At 34.4% G+C, this 19,772-nt stretch overlaps 1 protein-coding gene across 1 annotated transcript in view; it reads right to left on the bottom strand.

Annotated features, from left to right (window-relative positions):
- Positions 1-19,772, bottom strand: part of LOC129232653 (plexin domain-containing protein 2-like) — a 69,558-nt gene that overhangs the window by 11,498 nt on the left and 38,288 nt on the right. The window contains exons 9-10 of the mRNA XM_054866785.1: positions 6,386-6,528; positions 626-693 (exon numbers count right to left, since the gene is read on the bottom strand). Coding sequence (XP_054722760.1) covers positions 626-693; positions 6,386-6,528 — 211 coding nt within the window. The remainder of the gene's footprint in view (positions 1-625; positions 694-6,385; positions 6,529-19,772) is intronic.

Below are 19,772 nucleotides of genomic sequence, written 5' to 3' on the forward strand. Positions count from 1 at the left end.
GCGCATTTCCAAAGTCCATACTTTTAGTGTTTTAAAGAAATTAAATCAGTTCTTGTTAAAACGAGTGTAATATGCTTCTTTTCCTACTTGACAAACAGTTCTTGAAAATTAGGATATTAAGTGCAAAATATTAGGACATTAAGGAATTACAAAAAAAAAAAATAATAATAATAGTGAATTACACATTAGAATTTTTTAAAGAAAAATTAAGCTTTCTTTCTTTAAAATTTTACTTCAGTATAGAGAAAAGAGTCTACTTAAGGTACAGAAAAAATTTCAAGATTGTATCTTTAACAAAATTTCAGAAAAAGGAACATGAACCTGTGCAAATTAACATTGAGGTTACAGGGGGGGACTGACTCCCCTTAAATGTTTTAAAACTGTTTTAAGCATTTCCAAAGTCCGTACTTTTAGTGTTTTAAAGACATTAAATCAGTTCTTGTTAAAACGAGTGTAATATGCTTCTTTTCTGACTCAGCGAACAGTTCCTGAAAATTAGGACATTAAGTGCAAAATATTAGGACATTTAAGGAATTTAAAAAAAAGGGAATTTTAAGAAAAATGAGGACATCTCTGTCCCCCTAAATGATGTTCGGCAAAAACACAAGACAAAGAAGAACAGAACTCGAAACACAGAGAAAATGACTCACTGGCATAGAGTTCACGGGCATTGGCAGCACAGGAAGCTTCTTTCTGAAATAAAGACAGCGATTCAGACTTTTTTCATCATTGGGAACCATGAGTGATGAGCATGCGTATGGAAATACTGTTTTTGAGCTTAACATGTTTGTATTTTAATGCGAGAGCCTAAAACGAAAAGTACACACCTACCGTTTTGGAAGAAACACAAACAGCAGATTTTAGTTCCAAAAACAGTAGATTTTTATATTAAAACGCGCTGATGTGTACATCACATGACTTCCTTTTACTCCCATTTTACTCCAATTTCATGTCATTTCCCCATTACTGGCAATTTTAATGTGATTCAATTGTTTACTCTTTAAATATCACCAACAGTGGCCGAATTGAAATCAGATAAAAAATTTAAAAAAATGAAAAAATTAATTTGAATTTTGTCATCTTGAATTCAAATAATGTTTTTCGCAATCACGACTGTGTGTTTGTATGTGTGTGTGTGTGTGGGGGGGGGGGGGGGTATGTGTATGTGTGTATGTGTGTAAGCATATGTGTTTGTGTCTGTGTGCAGGCATGAGTGTGTGGGCAGTTGTGTGTATTTGTGTGTATGTGTAGGTGTCTGTATGCATGCGTGTGTGTATGTGTTTGTGTGTGTTTGTGTATGTGTGTGTTCATCTTGATTCAATAGTTGACTCTAAATATCGCCAACAGTGGCTAAATTAAAATCAGATTTTAAAAAAAATCGCCAAATTTGTCGTCAAGTTGGCGACAAAACTTGGCTACCAAAAGACAGGCGATCTATCGCCAAGTGTCCCACAAATTATAACACCACTTGAGTTTACATAAAAATTAACAATGATTTCCCCACAAAAAGAGGCAAAAGACCTCCTTTGGAGCATCCGAATGCAACCAAAAAGGAAGCTGCACAACTAGACCCCACTAGGAGTCTAAGTAACAAATTTAAACTTTCTAGGACATACCGTTCATGAGTTATGCGACATACACACGCACATACATACAGACGTCACGAGAAAACTCGTTGTAATTAACTCGGGGATCGTCAAAATGAATATTTCGGGTGTCTATACATTCTTAGGCATATATCTACGTGTGGTCGAGTCAAAAAAAAAAAACAAAACATTCATTCGGGGGTGAGAAAAATGGAAATGAAGGCCGATTTTTGAGTGAAAATTTTTTTCGCGAATACAGTACTTCTTTTTTTGTAAAACGAAGTAAAAACTGGTGAAAAAACCAACATCTAGCTTCATACTCATTGAAAACTTGCATTCAAAATGATCACAAAATTTTCCTTAAAACATTTCCAAATTATTATTGGAAATAAAAAAATTCATGTAAGAGCTTTTTTAACAAGCTAAATTGAAATGAAAAAGAAAAAGTTTCAATTCGAAACAAATTTTAAAAAAATATTGCATTTTTAACAGAAGCAAGACAGTACTATTGTTAATATGGAGCCATATTTAAACGCAACAACTGAATGAGTAAAATAATTTTAGAATTGTACTTTAACCTATTTTTATTTTTATTTTATTTTAAACCAATGATACCTTCGTGCCTGCCATTTCTAGCTTAACCGGTGAAGGGTACCATGGTGGTTGAGGGGGAGGGAAAGAAACTGAAGGGAAAACTTGAAATACATATACATATTGCATATACGCACATACCTATACACACACATACATATATATATATATATACATATACATACACATATATACATATAACATACACACATACACACACACATACATATATATATACACATATACATAAAAAAACATATATATAAGGGGGAAAAGGCTTGAAAAAGTTAATAGGTTCAAAGTGCTATATTGGGGCCAAGTAACTAGGAATTAATGAGAGAGAATACTGTTACATATATATCCTTGTATAAAATAAAAATATTAACAGAAAAGTAAATATACAAAAATACTTATAGTAAAAAGACTCTTGGTTAAAAGGTTGTATACACCCAAGTTGAAATGCCTGGTAACGGCCCACTGTAAACATGCCTAATAACAACATTTTTCAAAAAAGAGGGAGAAACGGCTTAGTGAAACCTAATACGCGTATTTGTTTCTTCCACCGATGTTTACTGAAGAGGGTGAGAAGAAAGGCCAAAAATTGGCTTTCATTTTGGAAATTAAGTATGTAAAACTGGAATAATATAATATAATAGTGACGAAAAGAGTTACAATAAAAGGCATATTATGTAAAAGAGCAAACCGGTTGTAGCAAGAGTACTCGAGATACTACGACGGGCTTTCTCTTTTTCTCCCTTTTCTGCAGTTGGTGAGGAATATTAATATAACGAGCATGACTGTTCATTATTAATATTATTTTTTAATAATGGTAAAAAACCTTTTCAAGATTTGGGGCCATTCTTGAAATTTTTTAAATCATTTAACAACATGAAACATGCAAATGTCTCACATATAGGTCAATTACGGTAAAGTAATGTCAGTGATACCGTGCTTCATCATCGTACAATCCCCACGCCCTTGGAAAACACCAACATTTAAAAGAAATATTAATTTTAGTGGAATGATTCTTAAAAGTGGAAGAAAATCATAAAAAAGAAGGGGATCGGGAGAGCAACAATGGTAGATCCGGCGAGTATGAGAATCGAATGGAATCGTTTATTTCAAAAACCAGTCAAACGTCAAAGGAAAACGTTTATATCACCCTATTAACCCCTTCAGTCGGAATTATAAAATATTGGACCAAAAATGTTGATAGTACACAGTTGATAGTACATAGTACACAGTGTACTATGGTAAAGGGTATCTTATAGACAAAATTTTGAGTTTGTAGGAGAAAAATTAAAAGAGTTATGGCACGTCCAATATTCCGGACTTATATTTTTGAAATCAATATTTCATATACAAAAACGATAAAATACCGAACAAACTTCATTGTAAAATGTTCTACAAACAATCATAAAGCATAATATAAGCGTTTGAAACGATTCATTAAAGATTATAAATTTTTAAAAAAATCAGGAAAAAAACCTCGCTTTTCAGATGAAAATCCATGGTTGGAAAAATGAGCCACTCTCTATCTCTCAATCCTTATATGTCAGTGTTGTCAATCCCAAAACGAAAGATTATTTCACAGATTATAATAAGCAGAATGTAAAGAGTCAACTACAAAAAAAAAATCAACTAATTAAATCAATTATTAAATGATTAGCAGCTGTTTAAAGTGTATGTCCGGTATACCGGACACCAGGTCTGAAGGGGTTAAACTGTTCAATGACAGGGGCCAATCCAGGATATTTTTCTTGCTATCTATTTTTGTGAAAGTATTGCATCATTCTATTTTTGTGAAAGTTTTTTTTTCTATCAGCATTGTTTTTGTGAACTTTTAGAGGCTTCCTAATTTTTGTAAAAGAGAAGTAGAACAAGTGAAATTTTAGTTTGAAAAGTGTAAATGTCAGCTAGTATTATTTTTATGACAGGTTTTGTTTTATGGGGAGGGGGGGGAGCTAAAAACCTAAGAAGTACCAAAAATACCATCGTCATTTCAGCTTAATGGGCTACGTAATGTGTACAATATTGGAAATTATGAGAAAAACGGTGCCCCAAAATATGTTAAAAGATTATGATGATATTGCATAAATACACTTTGGCGAGAAACAGCTAAAAATGAGTTAAAATACCACAAAAAGGTTGCTATTCAGGCGATTGTTCATATAAACATGCTTAGAATCTTATTTTATGAGTAAATTTTGTTTCAAACAGAGAAACAAATTTTATATTTCAAAATACGAATTTTTGTGAAATTTTTGATGTTTCTGTGAAGCTACCTGATTTTATTACTTGATTTTTGTGAAAGTACCTATTTCAAAACAAGATTTTTGTGAAGGTACCGAAAAACGGTAGCAAAATCAGCCTGTATTGGGCCCTGAATGAGGATGACAACATTGTTTATTGAAAGAAATACACCAAAGTATCCCTTTCAGCTTAAAACATTGTCATATTTGCCAACCCTGGAAGGAAAAGAAAAATAGAAGATTCCACTAGAGGCATATAGGTGATTCACCAGTGACCTATTTCACAACAAAATTATTAAATTATGCTTTTAAATAAGATGAATGCTTAATTTAAAGTGAAATGGGGATTTTTCGCAGATGTAAGCTCATTGGCAGCAGCAAGAAAAAAAAACTGCAAAAGGAAAAACCAAATAATGAGTGAATTTGATTAACGTTTGGTACATTCTGTAGTCTCTACCAAAGAAGTCACTACAAAAATTTAATTAGCTAAAAAAAAATCAAATCAATATTTTATGAAAATAAAACATAAAATTAGTAAGGATAGGGTGGCACATGATAAAATGATTTTAAAGTTTCAAAATAATTGAAATATTTTCAAGAAAAAATTGAAATCTGTTGCCATTTCCGGCAAAGCACGTTTCGTCCAACATGCAATGTGGAAAGCTTCCAAAAATAATTTTTGCTGGGGGGGGGGGGCAGCTTAGGACATAAGATGGCTGCCGTTCCAAAGTTGTCCAATCCCTCCGTATTTAAGATCTCTAGTAGATGACTAGGAAAAGGCGCCATCTATTGAGAAGAAAGTGAATCTTTTTGATGATTGATTGAAAAAACTGCAAAAACGGGAGAAAATGGGGAATCAGGAGACGGAAGCAAAAAAAAAAAAAAAACGGGAGACTCCCGTTAAAAACAGTAGCGTAGGCAAGCATGCATTGTATAGTCAACGCAGAAAAATTTTCAATGCGAAGGTGAAAATGCGTTTCCGAGTACCCCCTCCACTGATTTTGGAAATGAACAATTCAATGACAATTCAGTAAATTACCGCCCATTAGCCAGGGCTAAAGCATAAATACGTGAAATACACTGTCAGCTCAGTCATTTCCAGCCGAGGACTGCAGTTTCGTGCTCATTGGCACTCGTCAGCCCGGCATAGGAAAGTGACCGAGCTGGAGATGGAAAAACCTCTTAAGGAAGCCAAGAGTGCCAAACAAACTGGTAGCTAATATAGACTTAGCACTGACCAGACGAGTGACCGAAACAATGGTTCGGTTCAACTGGAATATTGAAAGGCATGGTCAGTGCTCATTCTGTATTAGCTACCAGTTTGTTTGGCACTCTTGGCTTCCTTAAGAGGTTTTTCCATCTCCAGCTCGGTCACTTTCCTATGCCGGGCTGACGAGTGCCAATGAGCACGAAACTGCAGTCCTTGGCTGGAAATGACCGAGCTGACGGCGTATTTCACGGAAATCGACGACAAGTTCGTAAGAAAAAAAAATCCAAAGAAGTCCGAGAAGGTCTCGAGACATCTTTACTAATAATAAAGATCAAAGTCTCTCTGGCTGGATGTATGGATGTCTGTAGAATGTCTGTAGGATGTCTGTGACGCGCATATCGCCCAGACCGTTCGGCCGATTTTCATGAAATTTGGCAGAGGGTTAGTTTGAAGCAGGGGAATGTGCACCTCGGAGCAATTTTTCGGAAATTCGATGTTGTGCTTTTTCTATTTCAATTTTAAGAACTCTTTCCGGAGCAAAATTATCATAAGATGGACAAGTAAATGACAAAATTATCATGACGTAGAATGAGAGAGCGAATGAACATAGCCAATTGGCGACAAATTCGTCATCCATTATTTGTAAATATACAGGCGAACCGAATGACCTTTTAATTTTTACCTACGGGCAAAGCCGTACGGGTACCACTAGTTAAAAATAAAAAAAGGGGGGGGGGGTGTCTCACCTGCAGGGAACACCTCTTCTCCAGCCACTCCTGCCTGAGCCTGTCCATTCCATCAGAGCACCGCCCCACCGCATCGCACCACTCGCACCGCAGTCTTGGGTCAGGGGCCAGGCAAGACAGGCACTCGCGCTTGCCTGCGCACGCTGAAAACAGTCAAACACACTTCAGAGACGACAGGAAAGAGCAGAGGGAACAAAAGTCACGATGAAAATGAGGGGATTTATTTCAAACACAAGCAGGGATTTCGTAAAATCAGGGTTGGCAAGGTTTTGGACACTATGGTAAAAAACCCCGGAAAAAACCCTGGTTTTTACCGTCCTGTCCAAAACCCTTGTGTCCAAAACTGTCCGAAAGTGTCCAAAACTATATTTTTAGAGAAATTGTATTTTGTGAGAAAACATCAAAGACAGAATAAAATGCATCAAAGTAAAGTTTTATATTGAACATTTATTCAATGTGAACATACAACTTATTTATGCCGCTGATTTTAATCTAGTTGCATAGAAGTTGAATTCTTGATTTAAATTTAAATTTGTAAGCATGAGTTTATTTCATTTATTTATTATTATTTATTTATTTTTACAATGGTAGCCAAATTTACTTATGCTTGTGCATGTGTGCAAATGAAAGCAGGGTTGGCAAGGTTTTGGACACTACGGTAAAAAACCCCGGTAAAAACCCTGGTTTTTACCGTCCTGTCCAAAACCCTTGTGTCCAAAACTGTCCGAAAGTGTCCAAAACTATATTTTTAGATAAATTGTATTTTGTGAGAAAACATCAAAGACAGAATAAAATGCATCAAAGTAAAGTTTTATATTGAACATTTATTCAATGTGAACATACAACTTATTTATGCCGCTGATTTTAATCTAGCTACAGAAGTTGAATTCTTGATTTAAATTTAAATTTGTAAGCATGAGTTTATTTCATTTATTTATTATTATTTATTTATTTTTATAATGGTAGCCAAATTTACTTATGCTTGTGCATGTGTGCAAATGAAAGCAGGGTTGGCAAGGTTTTTACCATCCGGTTCAAAACCCTTGTGTCCAAGTGTCCAAAACTGCTTTTTGAAAAACCATATTATGTGAGAAAATATCAAAAACAGAACAAAATGTGTCAAAATTATGTTTTTTTTTTTGACTATTTAATATATTTATTTAATGTGAACATTCAAGTATAAATATATATATATATATAGCTTATACATACAGCAGATTTTAATCTAGCTACGTAGAAATTAAATTCTTCATTAAATATTTCAATTTGTATGCATGAGTTTTTTCTCTTTTTTGTTTCCATAAACCAAATTTTTCGACATTTATGCATGTGTTGAAAGAAAGTGTTCAAAATATAGTGCAATAATTGACTTAAATGCAATAAATAATATTTTTTTTGTAGTTACAGAATGTATTATATTAAAAATATGAACTAAAAAAAGAATAGCACAAGTTTTAAAATATAAGTTGTAAATGGAACTGAAATTAGTTGTCAATTTTCTTTCATGACTCTACCAACTGTTACAAAAGGAAGTTTTCATGTGATAGAGTTATTGGCATTTTAAAGTAAAATATTTTTTTTAATGAGCATTTTGGAGAAAAGTATTATCAAATACTCATTAATTAAACCTCATAATTATTTATATTTATGCATTACAAATATTGTAGTAAATACAAATTGATTAGATTACACCCCTTTAGCTTTAGCATAGTTTTGGACAGTTTAAGACAGTTTCGGACACTTTTGGACAGTTTTAGACAGTTTTGGACGGTAAAAACCACCTGTCCTAAGCCAGTTTTGGACAGTCCAAAACCCAACCCTGCTTAAAATAGGCCAATACAGTAAAACCTGTGACGTTGACCACCTGTCTAGGTTGACTGCTGTTAAGTTTGATAGATCAAAAGTGGCAACAGTGGTTGTAAAAACCTTTTATACGGTGAAACCTCAATAAGTAGTCGACCGGTTAAGTGGTCACTCCGTTTAAGTGGTCGTTTTCCTTTGGTCCCGACAAGGTCTCATTTACAGTAATGTGAAATGACCCTCTTTTACTGGTCACCAAATTTAATTTTACCCCGGTTAACTATAGTCACCCAAAAAATGTTTTCTAAAATTCCCTTTTCCTTATCGGATCTTAGAAAATAGTGTCGGACTCAGTTGAAAAGCTGTTTGATATTTATTTTCCTTGAAATCTCGATCCTCGGTTCTGGTCATTCGAAGCATACTTCTTGCTCTGACTCTGCCGAGTGCCGAGAATATGAATTTAACTCCTTCCAGCAAGACAGACAAAATTTAATATCCGGAGAAAGTTAGTCAGTATTTTATATCCGTGTTCAAGGTACAACAGATGCAGAATTTAAAGCTTGAAGTATGTTAAAAGACAAGAGTTATTTTCAATTAAGCAACAACTTTATCAGTCAACATTAATGGATTGTTTTAATGTACAGTAAGTACATTAAAATAAGTTATTATTAAATAATGTATAAGTAAAAGAAAATAAAACTATTATGAGTGTTTTCCCCTTCTTTTTAAAGTTTCCACTAATTTATAGACACGGATTACACAAGCTTTTGGTTTTTCTCGCTGAATTCTACAGCTTTTCGTGAAAGTATATGCAAGACATTTTTTTGTTCCTTAATTTCCCACTCCACATAAGTAGTCACTCCGCATAAGTGGTCAAAATTTTTTGGTCCCTCGAATGACGACTTAACGAGGTTTTACTGTAATATAATTACATTTAAAGATTAAAAATATGGCAATGTAACTAGTGAACAATGCGCAGTTGATGAAAATGTATATGAAAACTTGACATCTGGCATTGTAAGACTTGTTTGAAGAAGATAAAATGAAGAGCTTGAATTTTTTGTAGGTAAGCTTTATATAAATTTTATTTAAACATCTTTTCTGTTGAACCTACCTGGAGTTCATAATTTTATATGTACGCCTAAAAAATGGTCCTTAATTTTCACGACGTTCGATGAAAGTTATATTTTAAAACTAGCAGAGATTTCGGTGAAATTTTCGGTTGCTCTAACAACCGCTCTTTTCATGCTTGTGGGGGGCGGGGGGGGGGGGGGTAGAAGAATTTCGAGGTTCTTGAAGAAGAAAAATAATTGTAAAAGAAGTCAACCAACAGTTTGACCAATAAATAATTAATCATTAACTAGGCAAATGCTTTTGAATTTTTTCTAGCAGAGTGTGATCAAAAATATACAACAGCTGGTGGTCCCTGGGACCACCAATTATTTTTTTGTGGTGGTTCCAGGTAGGTTTCACTGGTCTGGGACCAGTGAACCAGCAGTAATTTCTAATGCTGTAAGCAAATTTATTCAAAATCTAATACCAATTACATGAAATCCAAGTTAGTCATTTTTTCCCCCATCTCTAAATTTTTTCCAAAGCTATGGGGAGATGGAATTTTTTGTTTAGTGGTATAAAGTTTGCACATGGTGGTGACAAATTTAGACCACCTCGTATTTTCTTTGATATGCACCGCTAAACCGCTCCAGTCTAAAGTTACAATGCATAGATCGTTCTGTTCCAATCCCGTACACTGCAAAAAATTTTTTAAAAAATGTTGTACTTTTTCAGATTTTTAAATGTTTTTTTACTTTTTGAGTCAATTTCAGGTTCTCTTAAATAAAATCAATTGTGAAAAATACAATATTTTATTCAGAAATGTGAACGTTAGATAGTATGAAAAAGCAATTAGTAGATACCTACTCCTGGATTTTATTTTTTTACATGGGCTTGATACAAATTTTGTCCCAATTGGGTAGGTTTCTTCAATGTCCCAATAATTTGTTTTTTTTTTTTTTTTGGTTTACTAAATGACATCGGGGGAATGAGGCCAACACCGAAATGTACCCTTTTTAGCCTTCCTTGTTGAAATTTGGTTGCTCCTGATTTCTTGGATTACCTTTTCCATCAGTTAAGGCAAATAGTTGAGATAAGGATGGTGGCCTATATCCTTTCTTTTCTTTGGATTCATGTCTAAAACCAAAGAAAACCCGAAAACTAAAAAACTGCTCAAGGCAATAAGAATTTCTTTACAAAATATTTACAAACAATAGTAAAAATGCGTGGTTTAAAGTTCATGGCTGCCAACTTGTCCCATTTAGCCGTATATTGTAAGATTTTCAGAAGTTTTGTACGGTCTTATGGCAAATTTGTACGGTTTTTAGGATTTTGGTTTTAATTTTACGATAAATTGCGAACAGTTTTCTTTTTCTTCCAGCACTTTTGAGAGCAGAAAAACTATTGTTTTGAACAAGGTTTTGAACAATAATTTTTGAAAGCTTCGAAGCCAGCAACTTTTCGAAGTTTAAGTTCAAAGAAATAAAATTTTATTTATTTACTTATGTTTAATTTTATGTTTTTTTTTTTTTTTTGCTTATAAAAGCACAGATCAGGTAAAGGTAAGGATTTGAAAATACTTAAAATTTTAATACTTTGCTTTATGATGGTCGAAAAAGGGTAGAACTATAGCCACCTCGCACATTGTAAGATTTCTTAAGCTGGCGTGTTTGCAGCTATGAAAGTTGCAACTCGATTTCCTGTATTTCATTTACTTCGAAACGACAAGTAGAGAAAGCAACATCAGGATTCGCCGATAAGGCTAAATCATCTTAGATACCTTAGTAATAAAGTATTAAACTTACCTTCGTGAAATTCAATCAGCAAATATAGGTTTTGAAAGAGACTTTGAGAGCTGAAGCAAAATTTTCAAAAAACCTCCCAACATAAAAGAATGTTGACACGAGAATGATAACACTGGAGCTTGAGGTAAACAATTTCAACTTCGCTGCACAACACTTGCAAACCTACTGAATTTTTTTTAAAGAACTTTGCTCCAACGACCACTACATGGCACATACTACCAGATTCCTTCAATGGTCTAAAGTTGCAACACTGGTCTAAAGTTGTACTGTTTTACGGTAGTTGGTTTGCATTGCATTGACATCTCCGAAAAGTTGCATTTATTTTTTATCCATTTCAAAAAAAGTGTTGGCGACAGTTTTTCAGCATATATTCAAAAGTAAGGATGATGTTTATAACTGAATTTTTATAGGTGCATCAAATAAATAGTTTTTATTTCATTCAATACTAGTGGTACCCGCACGGCTTTGCCCGTAATAGAAAAATTAAAAGGTCTTTTGGTTCGCCTGTATATTTACAATGGTGAATTTTCTCGCCAACTGGCTTGTACCCATGTTACGGTTCCACATTATGATAATTTCGTAATTTACTCGTCCATCTTATGAGAATTTTGTTCTTAAAGTTGGAACAGAAAAAGAACCACATCGAATTTTCGAAACATCGCTTCGAGGTGCACACCCCCATGCTACAAACTAACTTTGTGCCAAATTTCATGAAAATCGGCCGAACGGTCTAGGCGCTATGCGCGTCACAGACATCCTACAGACATCGTCCGGACATCCTCCGGACCAGAGCTGGCCTTAAGCCGATTAGAGCAAAAGGGTCCAATTGGGCCCCGCGCCAGCAGGGGCCCCGCTCTAAAAAAATCTTTTTTTTTTTGCTCTCGAAAATAAATTAAAAGTTCGAATGAACTTAACTGACATAAATTATAATATTTTTTTCTAATAGTTAAACTGGGAGTATAGAGCTACTTTCAGTAGGGGAGTAGGGGAATTTCCTGAAGCTTTTAACTTCCCTATTAAGATTAGCAAAATATATTTTCAAAACTATTAATCTGAAATAAATTTCCGGAAGAAAATGTTAAAACATATAGCCAGTTGAACATTAAAGAAAGGAACTAGTGGGGAACCAATGTACAATTTTTCTTATGATTATCAGCAATTAATACGGTAAGCAATAGCATAAAAGGGTCAAGGGCCCCTGTCCTAGGGTCTTGCTATCACATGTGCAATGCGGATATTGCCCCGAGACCCCAAAAATTGCAGAAATTTCCAAAGCTATTTATTTTTTTTATATACTTACTTTTATTATTTTTTTTAACTTTATTCATGTTGATATAAAAAATGCTAAAACTCAGCAGCAATGACAATTTTTCTAATATAGAATTAACACTAACGTAGGTGCAATTACGAAAAAAATACATGAATAATTGAACAAATAATAAAACTCAAATACTGCGTGCTTGATATGCGCAACACATCACCATAAAATTCTAAAGAACGCAAATTGCCTATAGCTTCCAGTCTTCTCCTAACGTATAGATAGCCTGAAATTTGGTTTTTAAATCTTCAATGCCAAAATATTTCTTGGGGAGCCACCAAATCCCTGCATACTTTCAAACGTCACTAAAAATGCGTTTTTAAGACTTCAATTTCAAAAAAAAAAAAAAAAAAAAAATCGGGAGGAGATTACTTGAACGCCCACCCTTACCTCAACTTTATCACAAAAAAATTACAAAATTAAGTTTTGATTTTTAAAACATTTCCAAGAAGAAAGATTCATGAATTTCACAACCCTTCTCCCCTTATTCTCCCCTAACGTCTCCAAAGGTAGCCTGAAATAGTGTTTTTAAAATTTAAATTTCGAAACATTTCCGGGGAAAGGTCTTCGACCCCTTTTCCTGACTAATGAATCCTTTAATTAGCATTAAAACAATAGCTTAAAATTTCCCTTCTAGAAAATGCTACTGTGAGAAAAACCATGAACCCTTCCTTCCCAAGAATAACCTAAAATTGATTTCAGTTTCGAAAAAAATTCCGGAGGGAATCTCTTCCCGTTTCCTCTATCGTTAGCAAACAGGGTCTAAAATTGTGTTTTAACACTTCAATATCGAAAGATTTTCGAAGAGTCACTGAATTCCCTAACGTCACCAATGATAGTCTACAATTGCACCTTAGAGCCTTTGATTTTGAAAGTTTTCCCCAGAAGACAACCAACTTACCTATTTCTTCTCCATCAAACATCACTTAACTGGGGCTAAAATTTCGGTAGGCCTCCATCTCTCCCCCTTTCCCTTAACTTTACAAAAAATGGTTCAAATATGCGATTTCAAACGTCAGCTTTGACGACTCTTCCGGGGACCGTGGGCAGTTTGTCTGACCTCTAACGACCCCCCCCCCCCAACCTCACCTTCGTACCAAAACTACTTTTTTAATCTTCAATTTTGAAAAATGTCCAAGAGCTCCCCCGTTCTCTGTAACTCCGAATTACTTCTGACATCCCAAAGATTGTCTAAAATAGCTTTTTTAGAACTGGCAAATTTAGGTGCATTTTACTTTTTCGTCAAAGCTTTAAATTGTGCATATAGGCGGCTAGTAGGGGGGGGGGGGTGTCTCACTTCCAAGAGTGAAGGGGTCGTCAGTTTTCAAGATCGATAGAAAAATAATTTTTTATTGGGTAGATTGATTTATTTCATGAAAATAAGTGCTAAAAATTCTAACTAAATGGACTTTTCTTTTGTTATTTCACGCTAATCGAACTTTGAATTGGAAGAGGGAAGTCTACGGTGGCCCTCCGTCCCGATTTTGGAGGTCATATTTCCCATTTCATGGAGACGATTTAATCAGTCATGTTCAAATCCCATAATATAGTCCGATTTTACGAAAAAAGAAAGAATAAATCACAGTATCAGGATAAGAATTAAGCAGGACGGATAATTGCAGCTGTTTTGAATCCTTACCTGACTCGAAAAAATCTACGGCACTTCTCAAATTTGTACAATCGTTCTGTAAAGGGCCCCATCAGAATTCTCCAATCGGGCCCCGCATGTGCTAAGGCCGGCTCTGCTCCAGACATCCAGACAGAGAGACTTTAAGCTTTATTATTAGTAAAGAAAATATGACTTATACTCAAATTACCCCGACTACCCAAATCATCCCAATAAAAAAGACATCTTCGCGGAAAGAAAAATTATTAAGGAATTAGAATGTTGAACTGAGATAATCAACATCGTTTGAACACAACATTCACGTAGAAATTAGGTTTAGCTAATTTTGGCGTATTGCTAGTGATTGTGTAGTAATTTTTTAGCATCTGTTTCTGGTTACTTAATTTTATGATTATTTTCTAGATAGTACACAGTCAGGGCCACCGAGAGGGAGGAGGCAGCAAAGGGAAAATCCCCGGGGCCATTATACCAGAGTACCTGATCCCCCCCCCCCCCCCCCAACATCCTCCACGAAAATTTTTCATTGTGGTTTAGAAACTTCCATCCCTACAAATTTTCACGAACGAGTCCGGAATTCACCTCCCTCAAACATCATCTAAAATGGTCTAAAATTCTATTTTTGGAACTTCAATTTCAAATAATTTCTGTGAGAGATTCTGTAAACCCCAGCCCTTATCCTGAAAGATGTCTTGTAACTCCATTTTTAGGACTTAATTTTGGGACCACTCCAGAAAGAGTCCCGAACTCCGTCTCAACTCTTAACTTCATCAAAAATAGCCAAGAAATTAGTTTTTAGTATTTTAAAATCAAAAAACAATATCAGAGGAGTGCCTAATGTCCTCTTCACACAATTAATGATCATATAAAGCTTCGTTTTTAGGACTTAAATTTCAAAAGAAATTCCGAGTGAAGGTTCTCCAACATTTCTCCTTGTCATGAAAGGTAATTTACTTTTCTGTTTTTACGACTTCAATTTCCAAAAAATTCCTTGAGAATAACCCCCAATCCTCTCCTCCTCTACATCACAAACACTTCAATTTTCGGTTTTTCAATTCCGAAAAACTTTTGTCGGAGAGGCTTCGAATCAAAACCTTTTCCCTAATGTTTACAAAGAAGGCTTATAATTTCGTTATTAGGATCAAAGATTTCCGGGGGAGAAATTGCTAGAACCTCTTCTGTTTTTAAAACTTTATAAAAGATGGTTTGCAACTTTTTCATTTTTTGGATATTTCATTTCCATTTTTGAAAAATTAGACAGCGTCCCTGATCCTTCTCTCCCCCCCCCACCCCTCCAATCACTTTCGTAAAAAATCATCAAAAACTTCATTTTTAGGACTTCAATTTCGAGAAATTACAAAGGCCTACGAGCTTTAACCCTTCATAAAAGTCCCTGAACTTCTCCTCCTCCTAACATTACCAGTGTTCATGTAAACTGCAACTTTAGAACTATAGTTTCGAACATTTTCCGGCGGAGGAGGACCTTATGACTGTAGGTTCATATGATTATATCTCTTTCCCCGCTCAAAGCAATTCTCTAAATTTGATTGTGCCATACTTGTAATGACAGTCTCACCCCCCTCCCCCTCCAAAGAAATTCGTAGACCATCTCTCTCACTTGACGTTGAATCCCGGTTATCACAAATTTGCCATTTCAACTGCGCTTGCGCGCGAACTTAGCTTTTTGGGCTTTCTGTTTTAAGATTTCGTGTTGCTTGTTTAGATTTAAGCTGAGCGAGAGTCCCACCAAATTAATGAATGCGATTAGAATATTTTCACAGCGACTTCGTGATAGATTATATGAAACTACGGATATGAATAATTGATAATCTTAAGAGAAAAAATGACACTTCAATATTTATTAGTTTGGAAATATTTATTTAACATAAGTGTGAAACACGTTGTGTACTTCAAAAATGATTGGAATATGAGTACAGAAGTCCGTCTTTTGCGGATATTTTACGTTAGGCGTAAACAGCTTAGTGTTATACATTTTTATTTAGGTTGAGGGTTCAGCTTTGTATTGGAAGTGATGCTGAAATTCTAGTACGCTCTTCTGAGGTTAAAAATTTGGTCCTGGAAAAGGACAGACGATTCAAACACCGAATCCATTAATAATTAAGACGCAAAATTCAATCTTTACCGAGGCCTAAAAACTAAATCAGAAAAAACTTTGTGATTTCTAATTTTTATCTCTTGCCATCTCATATTTATTACCAAATTTAAAATGTTTGTAATTAATTTAGCAAGAGTTTTGAAATCAGCTAAGTCCGCGCGCAAGCGCAGTTAAAATGGCAAATTTGTGATAACCGGGATTTAACGTCGAGTATCTCTCTCTCTCTCTTGTTATATATACGTTTGAAAAAAAATTGAATGACTTCAAGGATTTTGAAAGTGTCATGGTCGAGATGTTTGCTTAACGTTAGAGTGGTTAACATTTTTTTTTTGTTGAACCAGCTTTTTTTAGCTTTTTTACGAAGAAAAACTACCAAACACGATTCCGTTTCTCCACTGCACACTGACTCATGGTATAGAAGGCGCATTTGAGATTACTGAAATTGTAAATAAGAGCTGATTGCAGTCAACTGGATTTTTTTGGGTTAGAGGGGGTCCTGCAAATCACTATTTTGCCCCGGGGCCCGGGTTGAGTTCTCGGCAGCCCTGTACACAGTACAAAGCCTAGGGTCCGTCGGGGTAATTTGGGTATAAGTTATATTTTACTGAATAAAATGAAAACTATTCGTTTGATACACCTACAAAAATTCACAGTTATAAACATCATCCTCACCCATGAATATATGTTGAAAAAGTGTTGCCAACACTCTTTTTGAAATTGATAAAAAATAAATTAAACTTTTTGGTCATGTCAATGCAAAACAAACCAACTACTTCCAAATAGTGCTTCTCATTAACCTGCCACTCTATGTTTTTCAAGTTTAGGTATGTAGACATTACATATGTTTACTTTAATTTGGCATTGAATTAAAACATTTAAAATAATTAATTTTCGTGCAATTAATGATTTAAAAACATGGGGTAATTTGGGTATACATTACATTTTACCAATCAGAAGGACAAATAATACTTTTATTGGACTTCAAACATAGGCATGTACATGCATCCTCACTACCTAAGGTAATATATGCCTTAAAAGACGCTATTTTCAGTCTAAAATCCATCTTAATAACTAAAAAAAAAATAGCATTCATACTATCCCATTATTTCTATTGTACCTAAATTCAACTTAAGCTTGAAAACTTTGAGTAAGATTGTTATTAAACTATGCTTTGCTCTATAACCATCACTATGCCCAAATTCCCCCATCCACGGGGTAATTTGGGTGTAATGAAACTTATATTTGCCATTTATATGCAAATGGGTTTAGTAAACAATGTAATTTGTAGAAAACTATTCTGGAAAGTCATAATGTTAAGCTGAAACAAGAAAAAGAAAAAAATATGTATATATATATTTATTACAGGACTAGAAAGTTCAAAGTAGGCCATTTTCACACCCAAATTACCCTGACAGACCCTAATAAGCTAAAATACAAGGTTTTTTTTTTGTTAAGATATTTTTACCGCTTCTTTTCCATAAAAAAAAAAAAGAATTTTAAATGGAAACATTGTTCTGTTTGAAATTTGCCAGTGAAATTGTCTACTGTGAACTATTCATTCATTCCCTTTTGCTGAGTAATAATCTGTAAATACAATTTGTATATAGCTGATTTTGTTTAAAAAAAAAAAAACTTATTCACATACTTTAGACATAGCTGTGCTTTTCTAACTAAAACGAGCTTGCACAGGGTTCGTGCTCAAATTCAGAAATAAAATGGAGGAGTTTTGAAGGAGAAAAATGATGTTTTGAAGGAGTACTTATGGATTGTCATTAAATGATCTCGCAATTTTTTCAACATATTCCAACCCTTTGCCAAAGTGTCACACTTCACCTAACTCTTCCTGTCACACGTCATATTTTCATAAAAAATAATATTACAAACACTGCTACTTTGTCATCCTCTCTTTCCCTTGTCATTTCATGAACCCATCTCCCCCTCAGGGCATAACATCACTCGACACAATCGCTTAATATAGTACATCTACTTATGTATTTTCAAATATTTAAATAATAATTAGAAAACCTGACTTTTGCAGCTGAGAGGGTGATGGGAGGAAAAACAATAATCATAAAACTTGAAAAAATAACAAAGCGCCATTTAAGCATGTTTTACACCACTTATGAAATGTCATCCAATAATATTCTCATCTTCGACTTTCATGATTTCTCTGATCAATGAATATATATCACATCTTTATGAAAACAAAATAAATATACAAAATTACTACATTAAAATCGCTCTTATACAATTGCCCTTGTGAGTAAGTTAAGTTGTCAATTGAAGTATTTATGCTACCGTCATAGGGGAAGGTTATGAACTAAAATGAAGGAGTTTTGGAGGAGTTTTGAAGGAGTTAATTGAGATTTTGAAGGAGTACTAATGGGCTGTCATTAAATGATGTTGCACTTTTTTTTCAACATATTCCACCCCTTTGCCAAAGTGTCACCCTTCACCTAACTCTTCCTGTCACATGTCATATTTTCATAAAAAAATAATATTACAAACACTGCTACTTTGTCATCCTCTCTCTTTCCCTTGTCATTTCATGAACCCATCTCCCCCTCAGGGCATAACATCACTCGACACAATCGCTTAATATAGTACATCTACTTATGTATTTTTAAATATTTAAATAATAATTAGAAAACCTGACTTTTACTGTTGAGAGGGTGATGGGAGGAAAAACAATAATCATAAAACTTGAAAAAATAACAAAGCGCCATTTAAGCATGTTTTACACCACTTATGAAATGTCATCCAATAATATTCTCATCTTCGACTTTCATGATTTCTCTGATCAATGAATATATATCACATCTTTATGAAAACAAAATAAATATACAAAATTACTACATTAAAATCGCTCTTATACAATTGCCCTTGTGAGTAAGTTAAGTTGTCAATTGAAGTAGGTATTTATGCTACCGTCATAGGGGAAGGTTATGAACTAAAAAAGAAGGAGTTTTGAAGGAGTCGAAACCAAAGTGAAGGAGTATTGGAGGAGTTTTGAAGGAGCGTACGAACCCTGGACTACCTGTTTAAGTTGACCACTAAAGCAGTATTCATATATCCCGTAGGATCCAAAATCCAGTTCTTGTATGACGACTATTATAACTAATCATTACTTTCTAGAAGTTAAAAAAACGACAACTAATTACAGTCGGACCTCCATCCATATATCGAACTTCCACACATCGAAATTTTCTATAGATCGAAATCCCAGCAAATTTCTATGTTCATTACATAGAAAAATTGTTTCTATGTATCGAAAAGTGTTGGCATAAATTAAAGTTAAGTTTAAAATCCAAAAGTTAAGATATTTAAACTAAGCCAACATTAACTGGCCGTGTAATGTCAAGTTGGAGACAAGCAAAAAAACATGTTTCAGAAAAATACATTTATTAAATATGACTAGAATAACATCCCCATAAAATACACCCCCAAAATATCATAACATAAGTGGTCCCAGTAAATAAAGGAAAAATGTCACTAATCTGTCGATGTAGTCGCTGGCCACTCCGAAGGATCAACTTTAAGGCTCCCAAAAGGTCCGCCGGATCACACTTCAGGAATGTCCGTAATGAAAAAGCACCATTACACAATTCGTAGATCGGTGAACATCTCAGGTAGACACGTAGGAACTCACTTCCCCGGCATTTTAATTGGCC

Source organism: Uloborus diversus, unplaced genomic scaffold (assembly GCF_026930045.1).
Source record: "Uloborus diversus isolate 005 unplaced genomic scaffold, Udiv.v.3.1 scaffold_13, whole genome shotgun sequence".
Lineage (NCBI taxonomy): Eukaryota > Metazoa > Arthropoda > Arachnida > Araneae > Uloboridae > Uloborus > Uloborus diversus.